Consider the following 16,459-nt stretch of genomic DNA (forward strand, 5'->3'; position numbering starts at 1 on the left):
GGGAAACTGGCAAGTATTTCAGAATAAAATTCCAGGGACTTTTTTTAGCACATTGTGGTGCTCCCAAGCTAAGCACTTGCCTACTCTACTCATTTCTTCTGACACTGGATTTCTGACTTTGTATGCTAATTTGTTTTTACTCTTTAGGGAAAACTGCATGACTTCTGGGAGCCAGATTCGTGAAAACTTGCCTAATTAAGTGAAAATAACAGAAACTGAAATCAAGGAGGATGTAGAATGAATGGAGCTTTACCTTGCTTGGAACAGAAGAAATCAGTCACCTGAGTTAGAACTTGAGCTTGATTCAGACAAGCACTAGACACATGAGAATCTGATTTGACTAACATTGGTTTTTTACTACAAGTGCTCTACTTCTGAAAAATTGATCTGGATAAACTGAAAAAACCCAGCCATTCCTATAGCCCTATCAGAACCAGCTAGAAATATTTTGCCATACTGAAAGCTGAGGGAAGTTTTCTTGTTTCCCTTTTTAATCACAAGACATTTTAAAACAGTGTGTATTTATTTTCTTGTCAGCGCGTACCTGCAAGCATTGTTTTAGGTTGGCTGGGGAGGAACTGGCCTGTGACATGAAATGCGAGTTCAGAAGGAGTGTTAGACCTCCCCTGTTGTGAGCAGGTGAGGAAGTGGTTCAGATGTGGGCTGAATCATGGTAATCTGCAAAGCAGAATTGGTATGAACATCCAGTGTCTCTTAGAAACACAAAATACAGCAGTTGCACCTTCTTTAAATATCATCTCAGTGGAGATTAGAGAACAGCATTTGGCTCACCTTTGTGAAGACTGTGAAAGCCATATGATGACTGAATTCCTTGGTGTGAAGTCCTGCTGCACATACAATATGTGCTCAAAGGTCCAGGAGCTGTTTATGAAATAATCAGAGGAAGGTGTGATCTCCTTTTGTGCTCTCTGTACAAATACTATCACTTAAATCTTACACTGTGGTTTGTCTGTAGGATGGGTATATATATATATATAGGAAGAAAACGTTCAGGTCTTGGGTAGCAGCACTAATGGGGATTCCCATAATAGAGATTTTTAATAACATCAATGTGTGTGTTTTATAATACTGTTTTGTTTCAATTCTTGTAGATTACCCTGTCTTGTATAATAAATTCTTGGATAAGAATGTAAAATAAGGCTTAAAAAACCTGCCAACCACACAACCTTCAAATTTAATTATGTGTATTACATATAAAGGAACTGCTATAGAATGGACACATCTTAGATGAAATCTATTAGATTTGCAAATTCATACTAAATGTTTTTTTCTTCCTTTTCGAGTGTTACATTGTTATGTCAGTGCCATCTTTTGCTTTGATAGCTTATCTGCCCTCTCTTAACAGTTGCTTCCTCTGTTGAATATATTGTATGTAATTTTATTAATGTTTTTATTTTTTTCACTAATATTGTATAAAGGTAAAAAAATGAAGAATGTTTACTGTATTTAATGTGTATATTTTCTTACTGTGTAAAGTTGACATTGCTGGCCTGTATATTTTGAAGAAGGGGAGGGGTTTAGATGAACAGCTTTTGTACTGCAGTTCAAAGCATGTTGAAACTGCTGAGGGTTTTTCCACACAAAATAACCACTTTGATATTTACTTTCATTTAACAGAACAATGGAAAAATAAAACCAGACACTCCTTTCTAGTTAAATGTCCCTGGACAAAATGGGTTCTGTTTCACAACAAAAAAAAAAAAGGACTTGCAGGTTCTACTTTATTTTTATGGCACATGTTACAAATTCTGACGATTAGCTTACTATAGATGCAGGCACTCTTGAAATCATTCTCAGCTTAGCCAATCCTGTGCTTTCATGCTTAATGCCTGTTCTAATACTTTCTCTCTTTCCCCCACTCATGCTTGATCTGGACTTCTCTTCCATCTGTTTTGTAGCTGAGGAGGAATTGCTGAAGTCCTAGACATAGGTTAAGTTGGTGCTCATCTGAATCTTTACAGAGACAATTCCCAAGCATCACTACAGGGTCTTTACAAGGGGGTTCAGGCAGTGAAATAGCAAACCTACTGCCCTTGTGTTTTGTCAACTCATTTGCTGTCCCTCAGCCAGGACTTATATGCATTAGAATATGTTGTTTGCACACTGAAGGTCTTAACTACTTTGGATGTCTTCAGAGAAGCATTTTGCACTGAGGTCTATCTTTTGATACTATGTTGGCTATATTAAGAGCCTGATTATCACATATCATGTGGAAGTAGGTGCACTTTATTGCAGTAATAACAGAAAAAAATTAAAGTCTGGTTATAAAATATGTTTGTAGCTCCTTGCTTTTTATTTTTTAAATTTTAAAAAGATTATTATTATTTTCTGATATGGCTTAATTCTCTCTGTGGCTTAAAATAACCCAAACATTTCTGGTTTTAAAGCTGAAGAAACCTGATAGTGAAACAATTTGTGCATCTCGTGTTCTCACTGTTCCTGTTGTGGAATTTGGTGGCGGATGGGGATTTCAGAAGTGATTAATGACTTGCAGGTAGGTCTGGCTCAAGGTCAGTAGGACACTTCATTGATGCAGAGGCTGCAGGAACTCTCAGAATCCCCAAAGCTGATGATTTAGTTGAGACTGTCTTTGGGAAAAGCAGGTGACTGGAACACCTGAAGTGTGCTGTTATTATTGCAGAGCATCTAGTTGGATTGGCATTTGAGGCATTTGAGAGGTAGGATTTCAGTGTGGAAAAAGACTTTTAATACTGAGGGATGGATGCTGCAGTGCTGGTTTTCTGAGCACAGAAAGCCAGGTCTGTTTCCCTCAGCACTGTCCAGCACCAGTCCTGGGTGCCTGGGAGGTGTTGTGGAGATTGAAGCAAGTACTTCCAGGTAGCTGGGTTCCTCTACTCATCCTGTCACTAGCAGGAATGCTGGAGCTACACTACTAACGCTGGTCTTCTGTTTATTTTCTTTCCCAGGAGAACTGTATGTATAGCACAGTATCCCTGGCTTGGGGGTTGTGTGTGTTTGTTGGTTCATCTTCCACTGGTTTGTGGTGGTTGTGTGATTTTTTTGTTTGACTGAGAAGGGCAAATCAGAGAGGTTTTTGCTGGAGATGACCCTCCTAATTTTTCAGGGGTCTTGTTCCTTGGGTTGGTGAGCTTTTTGAGGGGCAGCTGTTTCCACTGGCACATTAGTGCTTTCTGCATCTAGAAAGAGAGAAAAGAAGGCTCTTGGGACTGGCTGACTTTGAGCAGGGAAGAGGTTTGATGAGATTGTAGGAGCCTAAGCAGCTGCTGCAGAGCTCCAAAGGAGATGCCTGGAGAGGTCAGACAATCATTGGTGGATTTAGCTTATTTCTTGTGGTTTAATTTATCAGAATTCCTTTAATTGCCGTTTCCCCCCAGGCTGTGAACTACCTTCATGTTTTGCCTTGTGGATATTTTGTCAGCTTTACTGGCAGGGCCCCTTATCACGTGTTGAAAAGGGCTTTCAGTGCTGGGGAATGGTGTGGGCTGCTGGTGGGAAGGATCCTAGGAAAAGTAAATTCCTGGAAGGGCTTCTCTTTGCAGAGAGGCTTTTAGTTTTGCCTGACTGATGCTTTTTTCAGCCAGCACTTTCTCGCCTTTGCAGTCAGGAATTTGAAAGGGAGTATTTTATCTGGTATCAAAAGCAAGGCTTGGTGGTGAGAGAAGAGAAACATTCGCGCCTTCCCATCTTGATATTTTGATCTGTTTGGAGAAAGCCAGTGCTATACTTTCAGGCTGCTTTTAAGTGCCATTCGGCTACCTTGTACTTTTTTGAATGCCTCCCTTTTCTCTGCGTGGTCAGCTGCTGCTAATGTTTCACCTCCTTCAGCTCTCCTGCCACCTCCCAGTTCCCTGTAGGGAGGTCATAGGGGAGGGGATGGAAACTCCACTGGAATTGTTCCCTTCATTGTCATCAAAGCGCCTTTGCCATCAGCCTCGGGGGAAACCTAAAGCTTTTCAAGGCAGGTTTGGCCCGTATGGTGTGTAGGGGTGGATAAAGGGGCCATTTTCACACACCCTTGTCCCAGCGCTTCGCTTTGGGTTTGCATTTGTGGCTGAAGCTGCCTGGAGCCGGGCGAGCGATGCTCCTTCCCTCTCGCAGAGAGAAGCAGAAAGGGTAAATGGATTTGTGCTGCTTTTGTGCTACGGGCGAGTTCTTCACCCGAGCGAGTGCTGGGAGCTGGGGCTCAGCACGCAGGCTCTGGGGCTTGGCCTCTGCCTTTTGGGCTCTCTTCTCCCGAGGCTTGATGAAACTCCTGGCTCTCGGAGCAGATGCAGGAGCAGAGGGTCCCTTTCTTCTCCAGACTGACTGCCAGGCCGCAGCTGGAATAAAAACAATAGCTTCAAGCTGCCAGGGGCAGTGGTGGGGAGAGGGGGGCAAGTCATTCAGTATCATGCTTTATTCACACTGCAGGCTTTTATAAAGGCAGTGTAAATCATGCAGAGCAGCCGTGGGCTCCACAGACAGCATCTTTCAGGCTCTCAGACACATTGATCTGCATGCTCGAAAGCAAGCGTGTCCCCTTTGCCCTAACTGGGCTGTGGGGAGAGGCCTGCCAGGTGAGGTTGCTGAGACACTGCACTGCAAATCAGCTCTCCTCCACCTTTGCGAAGGGCTGCCTGCCTCCCCTGTGTACTAACCCATTTTTTCCCCCCCAGTATTTTGTGCTCCAGCATTGTTGCGGTAAGGTTTGCACAGCGCAATGTGTTTTTCCCTCTGGTTGATTTTCTCTGATTAGCCCATTTTTCCTCTTGCCCTCATTCTGTTTTTTCCCGCAGTATGTGAGCGCCGTTTGCTGAGAAACTGTGTCAGCCTTCCTCTAATTAAGAGTCTGGCAGGAGCCAGCGCAACAGTAATTTTGGAGATGACGCTTCCAGTTTGGAGCTGACAGTGAGCTGAGGTGCTGCGGCAGGGGCTCGTGCTGGGGATGCGGGAATGTTCTCTGGCTGAGCAGGACAGGGGGATCCACGAGGAGCCTGGTGCAGGAGCAGTGAGTACCCTGGGTGCATCTCAGCTTGGGTGTTTAAACTGTGTCCTCTTGAAAATCAGCTGCAGGAATGGTTAAATCCGTGGTTATGTCACAGGTTTAGCCCTTTGTGAGGGAGTCTCTGTGTGGGTGTAAAGGACAGGAATAAATTGTAGTGGAGCTAAGTCGGCTGCATCTCTCTGAAATAGTTGTAATGTTGGAAAGTAAGATGGAGAGCTCAACAATCAAATGGCCTGAAAAAGGGCAAATAAGGAGAAGCCGTTCAATGGCGCTCTGTAATATGGCTTCAGACTTCATAGTTCTTTTATTAGCAGGAAAGCTCAAAGCAAACAAAAGGAGACAGGAGCTGGGGATCTGCTTGCCTCAGGATGCTGTGGAGGCTAAAAGCTTAGAGGTTCAAAGAGCATTTTGTGGCAGAAAAATGCAGCGGGGTTCTGCGAAATGAAAGCAGTTCTCCCTGGCTGAGAAAGCTTCAGGCTGCTGATCCCTGGAGGGTGGAGCATGTGCTGGGGAGATATGCCAGGTGTCTGTCCTGTTCCTTCACCCCCTGCAAGGAGCTAGGATTTGGTCCAGTGTGGTGTTACTGCCTGCATGCTTTACGTGAACAGCTGAGGGATTTCACGTCGTCTCTCAGTTTCCAGCCTGTCTGTTGTGTCCACCATTGTGTCTCTCCATCCACTCCTGAGACAGCCCTTGCTCTGAAGGAGCCTAGTGAGGTGTATGGGATCAAATGTTTCATTTGTTGAAGAAAACTCTGACTTTTTTTGATCTTTCTAATGACCCTGTGAGTGAGACTAGGAAAATGAGTTGTGTGGTTCAGGAGTTCCAGTAGAACACAGCCAACCACATGCCAGAGTTGATCTCATTCCTCTTCCCTCCCACCCTGTCCATGGATGTTTGCAGCTAGAGAGAAGTACAAATAAGAGCAGATGAGGAGATATTTTTAAAAAAATCCTTCCTATGTGGTACCTCTAAGAGCACAATTCAGCATTTTCCCCTCTCTACTTGCTGTGTCAGATTTGCCTCTTGGGGGCAACCTCACCCCACTCCGGCTGAGACCAAAGGGCGTTCAAGTGCTTGGGGGGCGATGACTCACTGCGCATCTCTCTCTGCATTATCTGATCATTTTTAGCAATCGAGGTAACAATTTGCTGAAAGGATTTTAGGATTTAAGCCATCGAGGCTGGCTTTTGGTGGCTTTTTAGAAACGATGTGATTGGCTTTTGAAGGTCCCCTTCCAGGCTTGAAGTCCTTCAAAGTTTTTTCCTGCCTTGCTGTCCTTCAGAGAGAGGAGGGTAGCACGGAAGGACATGTGTTTTGTGGTTCTGGTTTAATGGGCAGAGCATAAATCTCTGCAAGGAAGATTTACAGTGTTCTTCTGGCTCTTTTGCCTGGGTTGGCTTGGACTGTCACTAAGCCTATCAGATAGTGCTCTGACTTGTCAGGGGAGAGAACAAAATTACTGCTCCAGCTCCATTTCAGCCCTGAGTCCCTGAGCAGGCATCTCGTACAAACCTCGTCCACAAAAAACCATTTGCATTTATTTAAAGGGTGTTGAGGTATATGATGGAATAAAGGAAGCATTATTCATGCTTCGTGCTGTGGTTCCTAATGGTACTTTACACGCCGATATGACCTACAAAGCTTGTTGTTTTGTGCCTGCAGTGCTCTGATGTTCTTCCTACCCTGAGGGTCAGAAATGACAAGAATAAATGATCGTGACGAGCGTCTCGCAAATCCCTGCTCCCTCTCCCTGGCAGCGTCCTTGCCAGGGCACAGCTCAGCGACCTTGGCACAGCCAGCGAGGGGGCAGTGTCCTTGTCCAGCCCACGGGACTGAACAGAGTGGTGCTCCTGTGAGATGTGAGGGCAAATCCATTTATCCATATTCGTGTTTCACCTTCTCTCCAAAGCACAGGGATGCAGCTGGGGCTGGGCAGGGGGTTTGGCCCGAGCTGAACGCACACAGGGCCCCTCCTCTGGAAAATACCAGGGGGGAAGCTGGAGCAACGAGGTTAACCATGGACCCCAAAGCACAGGGACTACTCCAAAGGGGGGTGCAGGGCCCTGTGTCTGCCCAGTGAAGGATTGAGTCAGCCCTGCTGGGGCAGCAGCTCCTGGCTCCAGCCAGCCTGGGCACTTGGACAGCAGCAACCACGCAGCTCATTAACACAGCCCTCCGGCACTTGCTCTGCTGGCCTTGACACTGTCCTTCTTAATAGCTCCTCTTCTTTCCTTTTTTTTTTTTTTCTTTCTTTTAATAAAGGTAAATTAGCTATATGGATATGCAGGAGCATGAATCAAAAGAATTCAGCTGGCTCTCAAACGAACCATTCATACAGAGATGTGCTAAAGCACCAGGATTTTGGTGATGGATGCAGCCCGCTCAGAAAACACCTAAGGACAAAAACTGCTTGTAAGGCATCTCACTGCAGCCTCCAAAAATCTGATCATGTAGGGGGAGGAAAAAAAAAAAAAATCAGGTTTTGGAATATATTAACTGAGTTGAACAGCACAGAGAGAAGGTACCAGCAAGAAGCAAATCAATTCCTGAAGGCTGCTGGGAAATTTCACTGAATTGGAGCTTCAGAGTAAGGTTGGCTGCACTTAGAAGAGTTATGTTTCGCCTGAAATATTTAACACTGGGCATTTGAAATGCTCTGTGTCCAAAGAGCCCACCAAAGACATGCTTATGAGGAGATTTTAGAGGAACCCTGGGCTCATGCCATGCTGCTGATGGGTGAACCCAGATATTTGTATTGTTCGGTTTTGTTGGGTTTCTGTTTTTTTAAAGAAAAGCATAGGAAGGATAAGTCCCTGGCCTACACCACAGGGAAGCAAAAATTAGCATGTAATGAATGCTGGTCTGCTTTTGGGACACGTGCTGACAGATCTGTTGTTAGGAGGGAGATGTTTCCATAGCAAAACCATCATCCTAAATGGCACTGTAATGCAGTAGAGATGCTGTGGTGGCCCCAGGGACCATCTTCCCGGACCATTCTGAGCATCCTTCCAGGGAATACAGGAGAGTGATGGCAGGGGGGATCAGAGCAGCTTATGTTGATGCTCCCCACAGCACTGCCACAGCACCAGGGCTCTGCTGGCAAGGCTGTCAGCTCAGCATTTTTCAGTCCTTTCTGACTTTAACAGAAAACTACCAAAAAAAGCAAGCTTGAAATAGCTCATTTTATCTCCACAGACAAATGGCTTGCTTTGAGCATCATTGTCACCCAGGCTAAATTACTTTTAGATGTTTTTAATGACTGGGTAACATTTTTCAGCTGTTCTTTCTGCAGCACCCTGCTGAGGGACAGTCCATCTGTAAAGACCAAGGACTCCAATATTGTGGTTGCTCTTCCAGACATTCATTTGGCTTTATTATTTGATATGTGATTCCCCATGGCAGAGATGTTTTCAACTAAATTTACAGCTACAAGCTCTTTTCTTTGCATAAAGGGGATCTGTTTCCAAAGGGGCTGGAAGGCTGGCTATGCATGTACCGGTGGAAGGTCAGGGATGTAGAGGAGAAACTCTGGGAGATTGAAGGTGACAGTCCAAATCCTGTCTGCACTGAGGGTGACATTATCGTTGGGCTGGAGGGATTTTAACCCATCATTTGTTAGCTCTGCCCTTCACTTTACTTGTAATGCATGGCACGGAGAGCTGTGACTTGCAAAATGATCCCACCAGGGACGTGGTTTGTGACATCAGCCATGCAGGTCTCTCTTTCCAAGGCCAGCACAGCTTTTGCATTCATTTCTAAAAGCAACTTCTAAGCCACTCGCCTTCACCATCTCTAGGTTTAGCAGTGCTTCTGGGAGACTGTATTTTTAAATCCTAGCTCATAAATTTTGGAAGCTACTTTCCTTCCCCACCCCCTCGCCCCTATCAAAGTGTCAGAGCTGAAGAAAAACTGTGAGAATGATGGATGTGCCCAGCTCTGCTTGCCAGTGCTCTGCTGTGTGGGGGGAAGTTATTTACTGCACTGCTGGGCTTGTTTCTTCTTTGGTGGCACAGACATCAGTGTAGGGGGTTGGTGCCTGGGAAGGAGGGGTAGGATGCCCACAGGTCATCCATGCATTTGGCTGGAGGAGACAGGCCTGGCACAGAGTTTGCTCGGGCACAGCGACAAAGAGAGCAAAAAGGTGAAGCCATGGGGACATGGATCCTGTCTGGTGGCTTGGCCCAGAGGGTGGATGCTGGGGGCCATAACACCTTCCTGGCTTTAGCTCTGGGGGGTGCAGGTTGGCTCACCCAAAAGGGCAGCTTTTAATAGCCACCAGTCTTATCCCATCCCTCCTGCAAGCCCGGGTGTTGGTGTTACTGCTCTAGGCAGTGTGTGGCAGGGACCTGCCCTGCCATGCAGGGGAAAACAAAGGGGTCTGTGCCCCACTGCAGAAACAGGGAGAGGCACCCCTGTGCTCCCTGGCCAGGCTGGAGCCTGCCTGCTTTCACTGGGAGCAGCTGGGATGATGGGCAGAGGGGTTGTCAATGTCCACCCAGCGCCTCGCTTCTCCTGGAGCTGTGCCTCCGTCTCTTCCCTGCCTGCAGCCACCTTTGTCCCACTCCTGCCCCTGAGACAAGACCCCACAATGAGCTTCAAATCTCCATTTTCTAATGGAACTCCCAGTGCCTGCTGGCGTTTCCCCCCGTGCTGCAGGAGCATCCCAAAGCAGCTCTACCTGGTTGAAAGGCAGGTCAGGACCCTGCCCTCCCGCAGTCTCACCAGCCCTTCCCTGAGGGCACGCTGCCGACAGATCCTGAGCCAGGGAGATGCTTTCCGCTGGCTTAGAGAGGTTTGCAGACAAGCAAACCAAACCCTGCCTGCTCCCTGTGTGAGCGCCCGTCCTCCGTGAACTCCCGTGCGTCTCTTGCAGCCGGGCTTGTGGGAACGGATCGGAGGCTGCTGTGACTCAGCTGCTTCTCCCTCGAGAAGATCTGCCCTGGCACGGTGCTTGGCTCTGCGGCTGGGGCTGCCGGCACCTGGCAGCCTTCATCAACAAATGGCCTTGGGCAGAACATCCCAATTTCCCCTGCCAAGCATTTATGGGAGGAGAAATGCAGCATGTGATCTTGCAGGAAGTCGAGGCAGCAGCTCTGTGCCATACTGAGCTGGGGGGAAAAGTCCCATCCCTCCCTGAAGCTGAGCCTTGAGCTGGAGGGGCTGCAGCACAGGCCGGCTCTTCTGGTTTGCCCCTGCCTTTTTCCATCTCCTTATAACTTTCTCAGAGAAATTCTTCTGCAATTGTAATTTTCCCCGCTGGCTCTCAGCCTGAAGAAACAGTGGTTTGGAAAGTTTGCTCAATGACTTGAAGGGAAGAGGCTCCCAAGCCTTTCATGCTCTGTGCCCACTGGAATATTTTTTTTTTCCCCGGGGCTAATCCATGGAGCATCACGCTTGGCTTGACAAGTCCATGACGCTCTCAAGAAACAAAGCCAAGCCTGGTGAGTGTGTACTCAGCTGCTGGGGAGCTCCAAGTGCTGCTGTCAGAGTCCAGGCAACACCATGGTGCCCTTTCTGTTCCTCTGCCTCACACAGCTCTGCCGGCCTGGAATCTGGGCAGGCTGCTCCTGTGGTGGACAAAAGACACTGGTGAGGTGGTGGGTGCTGGAGCAGTGAGACTCCCCCATGGTGTGGGGCTGGTGTGCTCCACATTGGGCTTTCTTTCCATGGAGGCAGATAAAGCAGCACTGCAGGTCTCACAGCGTAGCTGAGGGATGGGGAGGCCTGGAGAAAGGCTGTTTTTACTTGTTACTTTCTCATATCAAAAGGGGAAAGTACCCGTTTTTCCGCTGGTGGTTTTGACTTTATAACAATCCTCCTTCTGTGGGCTGGCATGGCCTTAGCCTGAGTTTCACAACTCTTTTGTGGGTTTCATAAAGCCCCAGCGGCTGGAACACCGTGATTTTGTAACTCCCAGCTGGCTTTTAAGCCAGTCTGGAGAGGAGCTTGAGATGTTTGGATGCCTGCTGCTTCTTGGACTACAGAGGCTGGCAAACCAAATCCCAGATCTGGAGTTTTATCTCACTTTTCTTACCTGAGGCAAGGAAAAGACAGGCTGCAGGTATTGCTGAGCAGAAGCCAGGCCTTAGGAAGCAGTTTCCTACCAAAGCCTGGGGATCCTGGTCAACCCCATGGGACTGATAGGCACTAATACCCTGTTAGTGCTGCAATATCAAAACAGAGCCCTTTGTGACATGCTGCTCCCATGGTGTGCACCCTGCCTGTGTATTTTTAATTTAATCCTGGCTGCTATTTGATCTTGCTAAGTTGTTTGTATTTACACTTCTATGATCCATAAGGAAATCCTCTTTCTGACCAAACCTGGTTCCCAGTGGTGGGAGAGGGGACATACAGCAGTGGGGAGTGTGGGGGTCTTCTGACAGTCATCCTGGACACCCCTGTGCATGGGACATCCACTAAGGTCTTGGCTGTGCAGGACAAGCCTGAGAGGGGTCAGGAATGCTGGAGTCTGGGGGCTGGCATGTTTTGGGACTGCAGGCAGGGTAAGGGTCCCTCGAGGCCCAGGGTGCCAATTGGTGCTGAGCTACAGCCAAGCCAGACAATGGGTCATGCCCAGCAGACCTTGAGGCGGAGCAGTGTCATGCATTAAACACCTTAAATCATGTCCTTGTGTGCTCTAAGGGGGTCTGCATGTCCCTCCAGTCCCTGCAGGCTGGCAGTGGCTGGGGAAGTGTCCCTGGCAGGGAAACAGCCCGAGCTGCAACCTGAGGGTGACCAGGTCGCATCTCCCAGGCTCGGGGTGAGCGCAGCATGTGTGCTGGGAGAGCTGATCCGCGCTAATCCCATCAATATTTCACGGTGTCGTGGCCCTGTTATAATTCCTCGCATCACTTGGGATGCCGGCTGGGATGGGGGTGTGGTGCCAAGTGAAACATGAGAGCTGCCATGGCTTTGCCCTGGCTCCCTGGGCATCTGAGGGGTGGGAGGGGATGTCTGTGAGTTTTTCTCCTCGCTGCCATGGGCAGAGCTGTGTGGCAGAAACAGGTAAGCCCAAAAGTGCCGGCAAATGTTGACATCTGCCTGGTTTTGCCATGTGCAGGAGTGGTGGGGCTGGGCTGCTGGCCCAGGTACAGTTGGGGCTGTGACATAACAGAGCCTGCTCTGCGCAGTCCTCTCTCTGTGGGACACAGTGCTTAAGTGATAACAAGAAGAAATTAAACAGTAACCAGTCTCTGGGCTGGTGATGAGGGCACAAAAGCATTTCCTTTTCCTAAAGGCTATTTGGAGTAATAGGGAGAGAGTATTACAGATAAAATCTGTATTTATTAGAGATTAAATAATGTAAATAAATACATAAAATAAATAAATACAGATAAAATCTGTATTTACTACAGATAAAATCTGGCATGGTTTTGGGGAGGGGAGTTTCCCAAGGCACCATGTTGTGACTCAAAGGGTCCCCTGCTCTGGGCTGGCCCCTGGGCTGGGATAGTAATTGTAGGGCTGTAAATCCTATGAGGAGCACATTGATGGAGTTGGGGAGAAAAGGATCCTTTCCCTGGAGAAAAGGGTGTTCTGGAGAGACCATGTCACTCTCTACAGTTACCTGAGAGGAGGTTGTAGCAAGGTGAGGGTCAGTCTCTTCTCCTAAGTAGCAAGTGATAGGACAAGGGGAAATGGACTCAAGCTACACCAGAGGAGGTTCAAGTTTAACATCACAAAGAATTTATTCTCTGTAAGTGTGGTTAAGTGTTGGAACAGACTGCTCAGGGTAGTGGTGGGGTTACCATCCCTGGAGATGTTCAGGAATTGACTGGACATGGCACTTAGTACTGTGCTTTTGTTGACTAGGTGTTGTTTGGTCAAAGGCTGGACTAAATGATCTTGGGGATCACTTCCAACCTTAACGATTCTATGATTCTAGAGCTGCCCCAATAGGAAATTCCCTTTCCAGCACCTTCCTGGCTTTGGGCTAGGGTTGAAGGCCAGACTTCCCTGCTTGGCAGGACCAATCCATGGATATGAGGGATGCAAGTACAGGAGAGGGTTGGGTCTGTTTGGGCTCCTGCTGCCTGGAACCCGCTCTGACTCTTGGGAAAGCCATGCAAAGAAGAGGAAGACCCTGGCCTTCAACTCTCGTGGAGCCCTAAATTCCTTCAGTTAATCTCATGGGGGCAGCAGAGCAGGCAAAGCTCTGAAAATAGATCTGTTTCCTACTGCCAATGACTCGTGTTAATTAATTAAAGCCTCGCAAGCTCAGGCCTGTAAAAGCGCAGCGCTGGTCGCGCCAGGCTCGGCTTGCTCTGCACTCACGCACTAATTATCTTACTGCAAGGCCAGCAGCTAACAAAGCTCCAATTTGTGCTGGGTTCGGCTTCCAGCCATGTGGGAGGCAGGGAGAGCTGTTGCAGGATGGGACGGGCACAGTGCCCTGGATAAGGGGGAGCTTTGGGCAGCCCTGTCCCAGCCCTGGCACCCCCTACCCCAGCGCTCATGGACCTGTTCTCCCCATAACTGGCCCCACAGCTGTGCCTCTGCTAAGGTAAGGAATGGGGTTTGGAGAGGATGTGGAGGACCAGCTGCCTTGCAACACCTGAACACCCCATACCTGGGTAAGACAGGCTGGCCAAGAGCATCCCTGCCTGGCTCTCAGTGCGTGGGCCTCCCACTTCTGCAGGGGGGGCAGAGGGACGAGGCAAAGTGAGGCGTGGAGGAGACGCTGGGGTTTTGCCCAAGGACAGAAGGAAATGATAATTAGCCTCTGGAGCACACAAGAGGCGAGGAAGGGACGGCAGGGAGTGCTCAAGGAAGTGGGTAGTGTCTGCTCTGAGAGTGGGGACAAGGAGCAGGTCTTGGGATATCATCTGGAAGAGGGGGTGGTGGCTGCCTGGGGAGTATGTGCAAGGGTGACAGAGCCACTTGTCATCAAGAGCACTTAGATGAGTGCGTCCTCAGCTGAGACCCATTGGTGGGTGAGGACTGGGGGCATTCAAACCCCTGTTACGCTCCCTCCCACCTTCTGTGTTTGTAGGAGGTAGGATCCTGGCAGTCAGAGGCATTGAGAATGGCATGTTAGTCAGGCTCCCCACAGGAACACCCTGGTCCTGCCATCTCTACTGAACCTAAAGGTCCAGAAGGTGGTGGAATCTCAACTAGAGCTGATCTCAGCCCCAGACAATGCTCAGCAACTGCAGAACAACCTGCTCAACCCTATGCACTGCTGTGGGTCTGGCTCCAGGTCTGCAGGGTGTGGGGTTGGGGTGGCCTTTGTCCCCTTCCTGGAGACCTCACCCTTGGGAGGAGTTGTTGTGGAGTGGAGGGGCTGAACTGGCATCCAGAGGTGCTGGGACTGGGCACCATGGCTTTTTAACCATGGGCTGGCATCAGCCGGCCACCCTGCCAGCTCCCAGAGAGCTGTAATCCAGCGTTCACAGGTACAGCATTTCCCCACCTCCTGCTCCAGCTGATTTCCAACTGCCCTAGATCCAACCTGCTGATTACACACAGTGTTGGCTCAGAGCTTTGCTTCCAGGAGGCCTGCTGCTGCTGTGAGGGGTGAGGAGAGAGGGTTGGCCAGGTGCTGGGAGCTTACGAAAGGAAAGCAAACAGGCCTGGACCTGGCAGCTCCTCCACATGGGGAGGAGCTGCAGAAGCCACCCAGGATAAAAAGGCTCCACACAGCGCCCCAGAGAAACCATTACCTGCCTGTGTTTCCAAACAACCTTCCGCCATGCATGAATGGCGAGACACGTGCTGAGAGCAGAGAGAAGATGGAGCACGGTGCCTGACTCAGGGGTGCAGTGCAGGATGCTGGGGTGACTTTGAGGAGCAAGAAGCCTTAGTGAGCACCACGGCACTGGTGGAAGGCTTGTGCTGTGCTGACACTGGTGTCTCTGACTGGGCTCTGTGGCATGATGGTACTGGTAGCATGTGCTGGCAGAACAGGATGACGCTTACCCGTGTTCAGTCTCACTTTTTCACAGTCACAAGTCCACAATACCAGCCCTTTGCCTCCCTGACTTTGCAAAAGGCATTCACACGAGCCTTTTGGGGGCTGCATCACCCAAACCTCTTGTGCTGACTGAGCTCCCGGCCCACCCTACGTGTCGAGGGCCGACCAGGGGCTGCACGGCAGCATCCCGTCCCTGCCTGCCGCGACTCTGCCGAGGGACATGCTGCCACCTGCTTCCACGCAAGGCAGGCAGGGCGGCCCTGCTGCGCTCTCCTCCTCCTCCTCTCGGCGGCCCCAGGCTGCGGGCCGGGCTGGCGGCCCCGCACGGCGCTGCCGGCAGGGGGCGGAGCGGGGCCCGGCTCGGTCCGGCGGAGCCGCGCACAGCCGGGCTGCGCCGCCGAGCCGAGCCCAGCCGAGCCCAGCCGAGCCCAGCCGAGCCCAGCCGAGCCCAACCGAGCCCAGCCGAGCCCAGCCGAGCCCAGCCGAGCCCAGCCGAGCCCAGCCGAGCCCAGCCTGCCCTGCCGTGCCACCCGCTCCGAGCCAGGCGAGTACCGGGGGAACGCGAGCGGCGCCGGACAGGGGGGTGCGGGTCCGCAGGCCGGGGGGCGCTGGGCTCCGGCTCCGCAGGCAGGATCGGGAAGCCGGATGGTGCGGCTGGGTGCGGGTAATGCTGGGGCTGGGTGCTCAGCCCACGGGCAGGAACTGGAGTGCTGCGTGTGAGTGTTGAATCGCTTGATGGGTCCTGGGGTGCTGGCTCGGGGTCGGGTCTGGGTCTGCAGGCAGGGTTTGGGCTGCTGGGTCCGGGTGCTGAATCCACAAGCAGGATTGGGTTGTTGGACCTGGAGCGCCGGGGCTTGGTCCGGGTCCACAAGCAGGATTTGGAATGCTGTTTCTGTCTGCTCGGGTGCTGGATCCGGGTGCTGAGTCCACAGGCAGGATCTGGGGTGCTGGGTGTGGGTGCTGCTCACAGGAAGGGGACAGAGAAAGAGGAGCGGGGCTCCGACCTGCTGTGGTTGAAATCCAGGGAGTAACGCGTTTGGGGAGGGCAGAACCTTGGAAGCAGCATGGAGAGAGGTCCAGAGTAGGTCTGGTGCAGGTGAGGATTTGGGGATGATGAGCAGGAGGGGAGGTGACATATGCTGGATCTGGTGGCAGGGCAGGAGCTTTCTTTGGGGACAGGTTTGGGGTGTGGGGTGAGGCGGGTCTGGGCGACCTGGGTAGGAGTGACGGGGGAACAGCTGGGGCTGTGAGGGAGCACAATGATAGGAGCTGCGGACAAGACAGGGCACCATCTCTGGGCAGGGAGGGCTGGATACAGCCCTTGCCTTCCCTAGCCGGCTGTGGGGATCAGAGGTGTGTAGGGATGAGAACTGCTGGGGGTGTTTGGGAAGGCTGAGCATTACCTGGGGTCAGCTGGTGTTTCGGATGGCTGGGGTGAGGTACTAAACCGATGCAGGTGGTGCAGTGCAATCCCTGCCCCCCTCTCCTTCCCTTTGGAAATCAGGGGGTGGTCATGGAATGTGGCTTGTCTGAGCCTTGCCTCGTTGAGATTCATC

General features: G+C 50.5%; 2 protein-coding genes across 28 annotated transcripts in view; both read left to right on the plus strand.

Moving 5' to 3' along the window:
* SLF2 (SMC5/6 complex localization factor 2) overlaps window positions 1-1,452 on the plus strand; it is a 65,919-nt gene extending 64,467 nt beyond the window's left edge. For all 10 annotated transcript variants that reach the window (XR_015289694.1, XR_015289695.1, XR_015289696.1 and 7 more), the window contains one exon: window positions 148-1,452. Coding sequence is in view for 7 of the 10 variants with exons in the window: in XM_023929767.2 (XP_023785535.2) it covers window positions 148-183 (36 nt within the window). In the remaining 3 variants the exon portion in view is untranslated. The remainder of the gene's footprint in view (window positions 1-147) is intronic.
* Window positions 1,453-3,887: 2,435 nt separating this feature from the next.
* SEMA4G (semaphorin 4G) overlaps window positions 3,888-16,459 on the plus strand; it is a 30,060-nt gene continuing 17,488 nt past the window's right edge. For 3 of the 18 annotated variants that reach the window (XM_086899115.1, XM_086899118.1, XM_086899126.1), the window contains exon 1: window positions 15,242-15,447. The gene's annotated coding sequence lies outside the window, so the exon portion shown is untranslated. Of the gene's footprint in view, window positions 4,117-4,778; window positions 4,991-13,307; window positions 13,494-15,239; window positions 15,620-16,459 lie in introns of those variants that run through there. The other 15 variants (XM_086899111.1, XM_086899114.1, XM_086899122.1 and 12 more) reach the window with 11 other exon arrangements.

Source organism: Cyanistes caeruleus, chromosome 8 (assembly GCF_971803275.1).
Source record: "Cyanistes caeruleus chromosome 8, bCyaCae1.hap1.1, whole genome shotgun sequence".
Taxonomy (NCBI): Eukaryota; Metazoa; Chordata; class Aves; order Passeriformes; family Paridae; genus Cyanistes; species Cyanistes caeruleus.